Source organism: Oratosquilla oratoria, chromosome 13, assembly GCF_046742065.1.
Source record: "Oratosquilla oratoria isolate Oo_2021 chromosome 13, ASM4674206v1, whole genome shotgun sequence".
NCBI lineage: Eukaryota > Metazoa > Arthropoda > Malacostraca > Stomatopoda > Squillidae > Oratosquilla > Oratosquilla oratoria.
In genome coordinates this window covers 34,121,225-34,133,724 of record NC_134789.1, presented here as the reverse complement: position 1 = coordinate 34,133,724, position 12,500 = coordinate 34,121,225, and the positions used below count along the sequence as shown (strand labels likewise).

Here is a 12,500-nt window from a genome sequence, read left to right as displayed (position 1 = left end):
GTCGGCGTTTGCCATTGAGTTTCAACCTTTCCTTCCCTTTCTCTCTCTTCCCTCCTTCCCTTTCTCGTTCCGTCCCTCCCTTTCCCTTCCCTTACTCTCCCATCCTCTCCCATCCCCTTCCTTTTCCTCCCATCACTTCCCTTCCCCTCCCTTCTTCTCCCCTCATTTCTCCTCATTTTATCTCTCTCCCTCTTCCACCTTTCCCCTTCCACTACCCCCACTTCCCCTCGTTCTACCTCCCTTTCCCTCCTCTTCCCTTTCCTCCCTAGACGCTCTCTCTCTCTCTGCTCTCTCCCCCATTCTTCCTTGTGCCCTGACCATCTCTTCTACCAGCGTTGTTCTCCAAACACTTCTGGTGCAGACAGCAAAGCGTCACTAGGGGTGGGGTTGGGGGGCTTATCTTAATAAAATCATCTGACGGCAACCTGAGCCATGCAGAGTGAAAGGGTTACATGGGCGGAACTTCATTCGTCGCGACTCGTGACGTCACGTCTTAGGGTCGACGACTTGACGTCATCGAGTCCGCGGTTGTTTTAAAGAGGATAAATGCCATATGTCTCAGGTACCATACAGGAAGAGAAGACATCCTAGTCAAACGATATTATTCCAACCATAGCTAATGTCGATATTATTCTTGCCACAGAGGACATAGAAATTCTGCGAATGAAAGTGTGTGCGCGCTAGCTAAGGAAACACGCACAGAAGCGCGCATGCATGACGTAGATCCATGTACGTGCCTGCCAAGGCTATACGAACACATGCAAGCATGCACTCGCATGTGTTGTATGCAGACACAGAATGCAATACACGCGCGAATAAAACAGATTTATGCTTCGAAAAAGCTCTACTTATTGCATATGGTCATGTATTGGTATAAGGCTTAATACCTACAGTAATCCGTTGATCGTTTTGTTTCGTTTATTATTATTATTATTATACGATTTTGGTCGGCTGATGAAAGGGAGGGGGTCGTTCACATATTTAAGCGGGCTACGATATGCAATGAATTTTGTATTTAAGTTTTGTTAATCGTAGTCGCCCTCAAGCCTCCGGAGGGGGTGCGGGAGGTCAACGCTTGATGACGTAATCCGCTCTGAGCCAATCAGCTTCTTTACTCACTCAATGCGGTGACGCGCTGTGTAAACACGACATTTAACACCAGACAATTCTATTCGGTTCAGGGGAGGACCCTCCCCACCCGGGTCTTGGTCACATAAAACCTTCGTCCCAGTTGGATCCCGACGACCCTATTGGGAATAGACTCGCCTGGCGTATTTTGTTACACGATGTGTAAAGTTTGTCGCCGCCATGTTAATTAAAGAAGCGAGTGACCACCCCGCACGCTGTGCCGCCGTGCTTTCGATCCCACCACGTTACGAAGAAAGTCCGGGTTCGATCCCCAAGGGCTGTCCGAGTACGTAAGGCAAAGGTGACGGTTTCGGCCGTAGTCAAGTTCCTTGAGGCGTAAGCTCTTCAGTTGGAACTGGACGTTAGGTACAACATCAATTCTTTTTATGAAATTTGTCCATTTATGTAACCTCAATGCACGGAATACCTTTCTTTGTTTACATCCGCTTATAAAGAAGGACATAAATACACGGTACACCTGTGTGTATGTTTGTGCGTGCATGTGCTGTGTGCGTGTATATCCGTTTGTATGTGTGTGAGCATGTGTGCGTGAGTGTATGGGTGTGTATGCGTGCTTGTGTGTACAAAATCAGGAGAGGGAGAAATGGAGAAAATGAAAAGGAGGAGACAGGAGATATAGGTTCGCAGTGGGCAGCGGACACGACAGAAAAATGGCCTCCACCCCGTTTATCTGAAACGAAGATTTTCTCCGCTATTAAGCCAGATATTGTTTAAGCCTCAGATTTTGCGAAATTACAACTTTGATGGAAGAAAACATAGTAAATGGTTTAACACTGTAATCCAGTTTTAGCGTAGTCGTCAAGAAGAGCCGTCCTGGCCTCGTGCTAAAGGGTAAATTAATTTCTGGCCCGAGGGAAAACGTTTGCCGCCGCCGCCGCCTTCGAGTGCCTATGAAGGGCGCGCGTCTTCGCGTCGGTAAACGTTATGTCGGATGGCCTGGAACAAAGACGGCGACTGGAAAGGGACAGGGGCTGCGGCAGGGGCAAGGGTAGAGAGGGCTAGGGGCAGTGGTAAGGTGTTGGCATTGGCTCAGATGGGATCAGTGGTGGAAACGTAGTCCCTGGGAGATACATTGGGTGGAGCATAGATAGGGGCAGGAACAGTGACAGTGACGGTATCAGGGGCAAAAGTAAAGACAGTGGAAAGGCATGGACACTAGGGGCAGACGGTCAAACTTAGGACGGTGGCAGATGCAGGTGTGGAGGGCAGAGTTAGGGACAAGAGGTGACTCACGTCTGCAGCAATGGGAGTGCATTCAGCCTCGATATTGCTGCAGGCCACGCCCACATTTTGCAAGCCACACCCCACTCATGATAAAGTGACCCACTATTGGCCGACCACTCTTTTGTTTCTATTTTTATATCTTCCACTACGGCAGCACAGGTAACTGTGAACTGCATTGTTGCATAATGTAGCATGATTTAGTGAAGCTTTCAATACCTGATATTGAGATTAAGTTATTCTTATAACGAGTGTCTACCCCCCCATCGCTCCCGGGGGAGTGTTACGAAGACGAATGAAATGGGTTGGCGTCAGTCGCGACGGAAGGACAAGTGACACCCGGTAGGGAAGGCGGTTAGAACTCGGTATCTGTAGGACACACTCCTTACTCCACAACTCGGTTAGGACAAGGCGTTTAACTCCCCAAGTTGATTAAGAGACAGACGTCGTCGTTAAACTTTTAAGAAAACAAACTTCTTTCGTTAGGCTTCCATCAGGCCCGGCCGGCCGGCCGGCGGATTCCACTCTTTGTGCTGCTGCTGCTTCCTTGGGAGGCGCTTTGTGATGCCGGAATTCGTGTTGGGTCGGAGGGTCCTGTTTGGTGTTGTGTTCCGTGGTGTTGTGTTATGGTGCGTGGTTAAGTGTTGTGCAGTGTTGTTGGATTGCAACTAAGGTTGCTTCATCTTGCTTAAGATAACCATGCAACTTGGGAGATTATGCCATTCGGTATTAACAAGTCTTATTAAGTTGTACATCACAGAGGCTTCGTAAGTCCGTCAAGGGCTGTGATACATGTGATATGTGCATCTCATAAGCTAGTGCGTTTAAATGACATGTATTATGTGTTACATATGCCACGTGCTAACGAGAAGTGGTGTGTCTGGGAGAATATTAGTGATGGCGAGAATGTCATTTAATGTTGCACTATGTTTACGTCACTGAATGTTACATGACGCGCGCGCGTGAGTGTGTGTATTTATATGTACGTGTGCATGTGTGTGTGTGCGCGTCTGTGTATATATGTGTGTGGTTGTGTGTGTGTGTGTGTGTGCGTGTGTGTGTGTGTGCGTGTATTCGTATGCTTGTGCATTCGTGTGTTTGTGTGTGTGCGTGCGTGTGCGCGCGTGCTGATAAGGATAGTAAATGAGACAGCCCAACTCCTCCTCGTCTTCCTCTCCCCCTCTTCCTCCTCTCTTCCCACCGTAGATACTTTCTCCCTCCTTCCCCGAAATCTCTTGTCCCATTCCTTTCCTCCCCCACCCCCAGTCCCTCACCCCCGACCCTCCACAGCGAGAGGCAAACCCCTCTCTTCCATCCAGCGGCTGCCTCCAAGATCTCCTTTTATCTCCCTTTATGTCCTCCGGCTATTTGTCAGAGATGCCCCACCTCAGCCCCCCCTGTCCTCCTCCTCCTCCTCCTCCTCCTCCTCCTCCTCCTCCTCCTCCCTTCTCTCCCCTTTTCCTTACCCTCATCTTCACTTTCGTCCTCACCCTTTACCGATTCCCGCTCCTTTTCATGATCTGATTTCTGATCTTGTTACACATGCTCCAGTTCATCTCCCTTTCCTTCCCCCTTCTCCTTCTCCTCCTCTTCCTCCTCCCGTGTCTCCTCCTCTCCCTCCTCTTACTCACCTCTTACTCAACCCACTCCTCTCCTCCACCCCTCCTCCAGCTCTGCCTCCTCCTCTTCTCTTCCTCCTCACATTTCTCCTTCTTTACCACTCTTGCTTTTCCGCGCCCTCCTCCTCTCCTTTCTTTTCCTTCCTCCTCCTTACCCTTCTCCTCTTCCTCATCCTCCCTCTCCTCCTCTTTCTCTTCCTCTTCCCCTCCTCTTCCTCCTCCTCCTCCTCCTCCTCCTGTTTTTCTTCCTCTTCCCCTCCTCCTCTTCCTCCTCCTCTTCCCCCTCCTCCCACACCACACTTCTCACCACTGACCTAGATCCTACTCCTGGTCCTCCTCTTCCTTTGCGTACCCTTTCCCGTCCCCTTCCTTTCGTCGGTCCATTTCTCAACCTTACCCCTCACTAGCTGCTCCGCTCCTCAGTCTTATTACTCCCCTCTTTCTTCTTCCGGCACTCGTTCTCCCCTCTTTTCCCCTCGTCGCGGCCATGAGCCATATGATTTCTTTGTATCACACTCCACATTCGACTCGCTGTCTAGTCCCCAAGCCTCTTCGGTTCTTATCCTCTTCCCTCTCTTCTCCCCTCTTTATCCACCCCTCACAACCCCTCCCCTCCCTTCACATTTCTCTTCTGAAACACTCTAATTCGCCCCATGCATTTCTCTCCCCCCCTCCCTCCCCCTCCCCTTCCGTCTCTCCTCTCTCTTCCTCCTTCAAGTCACTGATTTACCCAATTACCTCCACCATTTCCCCTCGGAGACTTCCCTTCAGCTTTTCTTTCCCCATTTTTTTCTTCTTATCTCTCATCCTCCACCTTTTCCCAAATCCAGCTCCTTCTCTTCCCAAATCCTCCTCCTCCTCCTACTCTCAAATCCTCTTCTTCAGTCCTCCTCCTTCTCCCCGATCCTCCTCCTCCACGAGCAACCTCCCCCGATCCTCCACCCCCGTCCTCCTCCTCCTTTCCATCCTCCCTCTTGTGATCCACCTCCTCCACCTCCCTCCACCATCGTCGTGTTTCCCCTTGGCGTGTTTCCCAGCGCAACCAACCCCCCTTGCCAACAGTTCAGTCGCCGTGTGCTTGTTAGTGGCTCCTCTTCGGCTGCCGGCGCTCGTGGTTCCTGGGCAACCGCCGGAGTTCTCCGATTCTTGCCAGCCGCCGGAGATTGTGGTTTCTTGGCAATATAGTTAGTGGTTCTTCAGTACCCCGAGGGTTCGCGGCTCCTGTTCGGCTACCGGAGGTCTGAGGTCCTTCTTCAGCCGAAGGGAAAAACAGTTGCTTCCTCAACAACGGAAGGACTTCGTAGTTTCTCAGCAACTGCCGGGAGTCTGGTTTTTCCTTAGACGAGTTCGTGGTTCCATTTCGTCAACCGGAGGTCGTAGTTCGTCTTCTTCGGCTGGTGGTTGGTGCAGAACCTCGCAACCAAGAAGGCTTTTGGTCATGGTTGTTGTTTTGTAACTTCCTCCTCCTACGAGAACTGGTAGCTCAAGTGTCTTCATTTTTTTTAACGTGCCTAAGTGTACAGCACATAGACTTATTCTTTATGGCTACATGTATATGCAGTACTGTTTGTTCATTTATGTACTATGTCTATGTATGTGCACATGTGTTTGCTTATATGTGTACATGTATGTACATATACATATACATATATCATATATATATATATGTATATATATATGTATATATATATATATATGTATATGTATATATATATGTATATATGTATATATATATATATGTATATATATGTATATATATATATATATAATATATATATATATATATATGTATATATATATATAGCTTGATGATATATTGACTGTCCATATATATGTATATATGTTCGAGTCCTATATCAGTTTTCGTATATATGCTTCCATAGCTCCTTATTAGTATATATTGTGTTTGCAAGGAATTAAAATGTATAATTATATGTTTGATAATATGAATAATATATATATATATATATATGTATATATATATATATATATATATATATATGATATATATATATTATATATATATGTATATATATATATATATTATATATATACATATATATACATATATATACATATATATATATGCATATATATATCCAGCTTGATGGCGCATCAGGTTGACTGTCCATTTGTTAGGTATCGGCTACGTTCGAGTCCTCGCCCGATACCGAATCAGTTTCGTAATATGCTTCCATCAAGCTCCTTGTTAGTCTCGATTGTGTTTGCAAGGAATTAAAATGGAAAACTTAATGTGGTTGATAAGATGAAGAATATATATATATATATATATATATATATATATATATGTATATGTGTATATATATAAATGTATGTATGTATATACATATATTTATATTTATATGTATATATATATATTGTGTGTGTGTGTGTGCGTGTGTATGGTTCGAGAAAGTCGACAGCGACAATTGGTATTGTTGAGCTTGTACTGAAGCTTTTCCTTTTCTACCATGATGTGTTTTTGGTCAGGCGTGAAGTTGTTGAGTAGAAGTCCAAAATACATTTTGAATTATTCATCTCCTTTGTTCTCCTAGGCGTCTTTCGACCTGACTCGCTCTTTCTGAGGTAGGGATTTGCAATAGGCGGTGGGTACGTGGGATTATATGTTGGTCGTGCGGCAAGTGCTGTGATCCTTAACTCTGCGTACCCGAAAATAGCAATTTATCATTGAATCATAGTGTAAGTCTTCACTGGGGTGTTTGAGTTCGATAGTTGGTTGGAAGCGTAGCTGTGAGTTGAATGTTGATGGGCGGGTTCTCGGTGCAAATGTTCTCCGATTCGGCCATCTTGAGTCGGAGGGGGTCGTGTGCTTTGTAGATGATTCTGGTGTGTATAACACGCCTACACACACACACACACACACACACACACACACACACACACACACACACACACACACACTCACTCACTCACTCACACATACCCTCTTGATAGTGCAGTTGTTTAAGTCACTCTCCATTTGTTACGTATCGGCTAGGTTCGAGTCCTATCTTGACAGAGTTACAGTTTCCGAATATGCTTCTATCGAGCTACTTGTTAGTCTTGATCGTGTTTGCAAGGAATTAAAAGGGAAAAAGTTAATGTGGTTGATAAGATGAAAGTCTATGTACTGAGGACTATTCAGTGTATATTGTAATATATATATATATATATATACATATATATATTGTGTGTGTGTGTATAATTGTGTGTGTGCGTTCGCGTGTACCGTACAATGTGCTCCTTAACTGGCACACGCGAGTGTGCGCCATTCAGTGCCATAAAGGGCGACTTTAACAAGGAGAGGCCCCAAGGGGATTTATGACCCGTCGGGGTGTGGCGTGCTGCTGCTGCCTGCCATCAACGCCCCCCCCCACCCCCGAAAATGGATCTTTCATTCATTCATGGGGGGGGGGGAGTCTCTTGCCTGTGTAGGTCTCCATGTGCAGTACGTACTGCCAGAGCGGTTTTCTGTTCAGACCCTCATATACACGCGCGTGCGAGGACACACACACACACACACACACACACACACACACACACACACACACACATCGACTCGATAGTATGATGGTTCCTCTCTTGACCATTAATTCAGCGATCCGAGTTCGAGTCCCCTCCCCTCAAGGTCCAAGAATTTTAGCATCGCTGCATTGTGAGCCGGCACTCCAACTCTGGTGGCTATGGGGTTGTGGAGAGGATAAAGTTATAACGTTATCCATGGATCGGGCCATGTGCCAGCTCTGAACTTCCATCCGGGAGGGTAGTAGCTGTCGTGGTGACACATATAGAATTATCTCGTGTGTGTATGTGTTCATGTCTGTGTGTTTGTATCTGTGTCTGTGTTATGTGTGTGTGTGTGAGTGCGTGCGCGCGCGCGTGTGTATGTATGTATATATACAGAGGATAGACTGGAGGCTTTGCGGGAAGGATATGGGCACAAGGTGGGAGGGAAAGAGATGAGGGGGGGAGGGATGTGGACAAGGGAATAGAGGAGGCAGAGGTGGGACGTGGGGGGGTGGGGGTGGTAACCAGGTCCTTCAGACTGCCGATGGTTTGCTTAGAAACCGGAGGACTTCTGTTTCAACGATCCGTGTTTCAAGTGCCCCCGGTCTCGTTCCGGGCGCTGTTTGATTTGTCCCACTTTATATCTGCCAGTTCGCTGTTTGCACAGTTACGTGATGTAGGGTGTTAGTTTGCCGTTTCTCTCTTAAAAGAGGGAAGGGTCCTCTGCTGAATGAAATCTGGCAGCAGGTCGGAAAAAACATCAAGTCGATATAAGGCTGCTGAAGGATTGCCCATCAAATTTGCATCTGATGCCCGGACTGGTTTGAATCTTTTGTCCATCGGTTGGAGCGGGGCGGTAAAGATCCTGGTTTCTATGAATAGGCTACCCTCTGTCAGGGGAAAAGTCCTCATCCATTTCATGGGTAAACCATGATAGGCCCAATCCTTTGAAGGCAGGAAACGCGGGTTACGAAGAAGCCACGGAGCCCATCTCCTCCCCGCACCGATGAGGCTTTGATAGGTCGTATAACCAAAATGATAGTAGGCTTACCAAGGGCTCAATTCCCTGCGTCGTCTCTGGGGAAATAAATGACTTCAATCTTAACTCTTCCGTGTTGCATGAACAACTGAGGATTGTCAATAAAACGAGGAGAGTAGTTCTGGGCTCAATTTTTCCTAGGAGTTGTGTACACCAAACGCAGTTATGGAGATTTCAAAGGCTACATTTGCAAAAGGGAAAAATCAACATTTGAAGAATATATATTATTTGTATGCGCGCGCGTGTATATGTGTGTGTGTGTGTGTGTGTGTGTGTGTTTATGTGTGCGCGTGCGTGTGTACATACATATATACATATGCATGTGTATGTTTATGCATATGGTTGCATTTCAAAGTGTATCACGGGAAAGGGAAGCCCGAATATATTTTTCAATATTGCGGCGATGCAGTTTTTGAGCTGCACAACGACCAGATTAATCAGTCACGGCAAATGAAAACTGTCACAATGGTGGACGCGTTCGGCAAAGGAGAATTATCGTCAGTGTGCCACTGACCTGTATGTGGAACTCTTGTTCAAACGAGGTCCGGAATTAATTACTTTCAAATCCCCACGCAGCGCCATTTACGACTCTGAGTGTAATTTGGTTTGTTCTTCTGTCCAGCAGGTGTAATGGGCTGTTAGTAGATCCCAAACGTCCCACATAGTTCCTTAAACAAACTGTGATACATTAGTCGAAAATGGAAGTAGACACTTAGACGCGCGCGAGAACTCGAAGAAGCAGCAGAAACAGACAAAAAGAACCGACTCGTCCACAGATCGCTTCCATACAGTATTGACGGTCGCCACCGGGAGGTGGCCTCAGGCGACTCCTCTCGAACTCCGCGTCTCCGGAGGGCTCTCGAGAAGTCCCATTGACACTGTCGGAGACCAGTGTAGTCTTCATTTTGTGGAAAGTGTAGTGTACTACAGTCAAAGTACGTGAAAGCGCGGTTTCGGCCCAGGCGATTGATTCTCCCATTGAGTGACAAAGAATGGAAAAGGAAGGTTGAATAGCAAGTTCAATTGTGCTTAACAAACATACAAACACATAACCGCCCAAGACTGCTAGATGCTTGGAGGCTGCCAGTCTCCTTAGTGGTTTCTAGTGCTATACTTAGTGTTGTTCGTGACATATATCGTAGAGTTCCGGTTCACATAGTGATTCTTAGTGGCATATAACGTTGATAACCCATTGTGACACATATTTTTTTAGTGTTAAGTGATAACTTACGCGAACAGGCAACAGCTTCTCAAGATGCTGTCGTCTTGCTGGTTCGCCACGCCCTTCACGGGCTGTTTTTCGTCCTCCGCCGCCCAGGCGCGCGCACTCAACAACACAGGTAAGAAAGAGGAAGGAGCGGATGTGGGGTACAAGCTCTGCAGTCCCCTGGGTCCCTTTGGGCTCATGTTGGCAAACCAACTCGACCCTGTCACTGTTAATGAACCCACCCACCCACCCCCTTTCTATACGTCATCCACTAACGAAGCTTCTTTTTTCAGCACATGTCCTCTACACCTTTAATTTTCGTAACTGTGTATGTTTTCTTAATTACGGGTTTCCTTTAGTAGTATAAAAATAGTATAAAAACTACTATATTTAACTAAACTTGTATTTTTCCAGCTCTACAGATAACCTTTGTATTGTCTATTTCTATATAACATTTTTCAATCTGATGTGCACCCTGTGCAAACAAATTTTTTACGCAAAAGAGACATTTGATAGCTCGAGGCATTTCACCACCACGACACCAAATACAGGTATTGCTCAGGCTGGTGACAGACTATTTTATTTAGTTAAAGGGAAAGAACCCCTTCATGGGGGAGGGTAAGAAGACCATCCCAGCTGACGCCTCTCATCACGTTGGCGCCAGACGATTCTATTCAGTTGGGGTGTTGCCGAACCGAGTCTGCTTCAACACATACGGTGCAAGATTGGAACTGCAACGAGATGGATCACGTCTGGAAGAAGAACCTCAGCCGGAGATCAACTTTTCCGTGACCTGCGTGACCTGTGTGATCTGCGTGGCCAAGTTGGGCCTCCACGAAGTTCCCGAAGAGAGTGTGGGAACGAAAGGGAACCTCTTCGTCACCGAATTAGTGCCACAGGAGTGGAGTGGACGAAGAGCCTGGCGGCACCCAGAACAACGAGGCGGGGGGGGGGGAGTGTCGCCCAGGGCAAAAGGTGAAATGTCTGAGAAAGGACCCTGTGATGTCCTAGACTTAAACATCTTCTTCTGCCTACCGCCGGGCTATTTCATTTAACTGAAACCACGTCCCACTCTACTGAAGGAGCTCTATTGCTGTTATGCCTGCCGCCTGACGATTTCAGTCAGTTGATGTTCGGTGAGAGTGTTGATGAGTTCTGACGATTGAAGGCAGGAAGATGATTCTGACGTCGTTTTTATAGGGCCACCAGTTGCAGGTACCATGCGTATCCAAGGAATAAATAATGTCAAACAAACAAGGTCATACAAAACAAGGTCAGTCAAAACGAATCCAGGAAAACAAGATCAGATATAGTAAGGTCTACCAAACACTGACGACTGAACAAGGTTTCCCAGACTGGTCCAGTCAAACGAGGCCCATTTCCACCCGGAGCCTTTTAACAAGGTCCAGAGGAGGTACAAAAATACTCGAGTAAACAAGAAGCGACAAACACGATCACATAAAAAGGTGTTGACGAAAATCGATACCTCTTCTACCCGTCCACACAAGAGACAACCTGCACGTCTTCTGTGTCGCTCCGACACCTGAGGTGCCGGCGAAGCTGCAGAAGGCTGAGGTAACGCCTAGATGAAACCGCATGGCGAAGCAACAGAATACGACTTGATGTCGCAAAATTGAGTGAAAAGGTTAATCGAGATTAATCTATTAACCGTTTTGCTGAGAAGAGATTTTCCTCCTTCACCTGAAAATAAATCACTCGGTAGCAGTCAGGATAAACGCTGAAAGTCACAAAACGCAAAAACTAAGAGCTTCACTCAGAGGAAGCCTTGCTGCGACCGGAGCGTTCACCTTTGTCCTTTATACAAGAACAAGCAGAGAGATGTTGGGGATCGAACTGAAGCCTTTGTACTTCGAAGAAAGACCAAAGTTCATTGTGCAGATCCACAGAATTCTTAACCCTGGAAAATGTAAAGTGGGTTTTCTGTATGCTGAAAAAAAGCTGCGCAAGCCAGGACAAAACGTTAAGAATAGGCAGCATGGTGTAGAAAGAGAGGTTGTCTGAGAGGAGAGGGAGGTGAGACAGCGAGCGAGGGAAGGAGGGAGGGAGGGAGGGAGCTCACGGAGCCTGAAAGGAAAGAAGGTTGTGTGTGGTCGTGGTCGTAACGCTCCTCGTTCGTAAGTGAACAACTTTGCGGCCACGAAGAACTCGACCCTGACGAGGGTTTCCACATACACGCGACGGTTCAGGGACGCCCAACGTCAGCTCCCTCCTTTGGCGACGCTAGAGTGGTTGACCATATGGTGAATGAAGGAATGCTGATCATTTTTGCCTTGAAAGTTACTGTCCCTCCGTTGGACTAAAACCTTCCTTCCTCAAATCTCTCCTCTTCCACCTCGACGATATTGTCTCCAAAGTTAGAAAGGCTGACAATTTACTTTTAAATGTGGTATACTTGTAGAACATAAGGAATTTAGAGTAATGACCTAATGTAGGATTCAGTGAAAGATACGTAGATAAATGGTAGGAAAAGATTAAACAAAATATTGGTTTGGATAATTAAAAAAAAAAAAAGAGAGAGAGAGAGAGACATAATATTACGAATTTGGCTTGACTCTCTTCTCAGTGTTACACCGGGAGGCTGCCGGCCTTAGTACCTTCTCAAGCGTGATTAATACATGCACGAACTTTTAAACCACACATTAAACTATATATGTGTAATTTCTCTCACTTTCCCCTGTTCCGGAAGGGCTTCAATTAAGCAATTTGGAGAAAGAATAATCGTTGGAGATGTAATTTA

General features: G+C 46.4%; 1 protein-coding gene across 17 annotated transcripts in view; it reads left to right on the top strand.

Annotated features, from left to right (window-relative positions):
• LOC143032368 (uncharacterized) overlaps positions 1 to 12,500 on the top strand; it is an 867,199-nt gene that overhangs the window by 388,770 nt on the left and 465,929 nt on the right. For 14 of the 17 annotated variants that reach the window (XM_076197023.1, XM_076197015.1, XM_076197019.1 and 11 more), the window contains exon 2: positions 9,161 to 9,875. The exons of 2 other annotated variants lie outside the window; for them this stretch is intronic. In XM_076197023.1, the coding sequence (XP_076053138.1) occupies positions 9,791 to 9,875 (85 nt within the window). In that variant the 5' untranslated portion in view covers positions 9,161 to 9,790. Of the gene's footprint in view, positions 1 to 9,157; positions 9,876 to 12,500 lie in introns of all 17 variants that reach the window. One more of the 17 variants, XM_076197005.1, reaches the window with a different exon arrangement.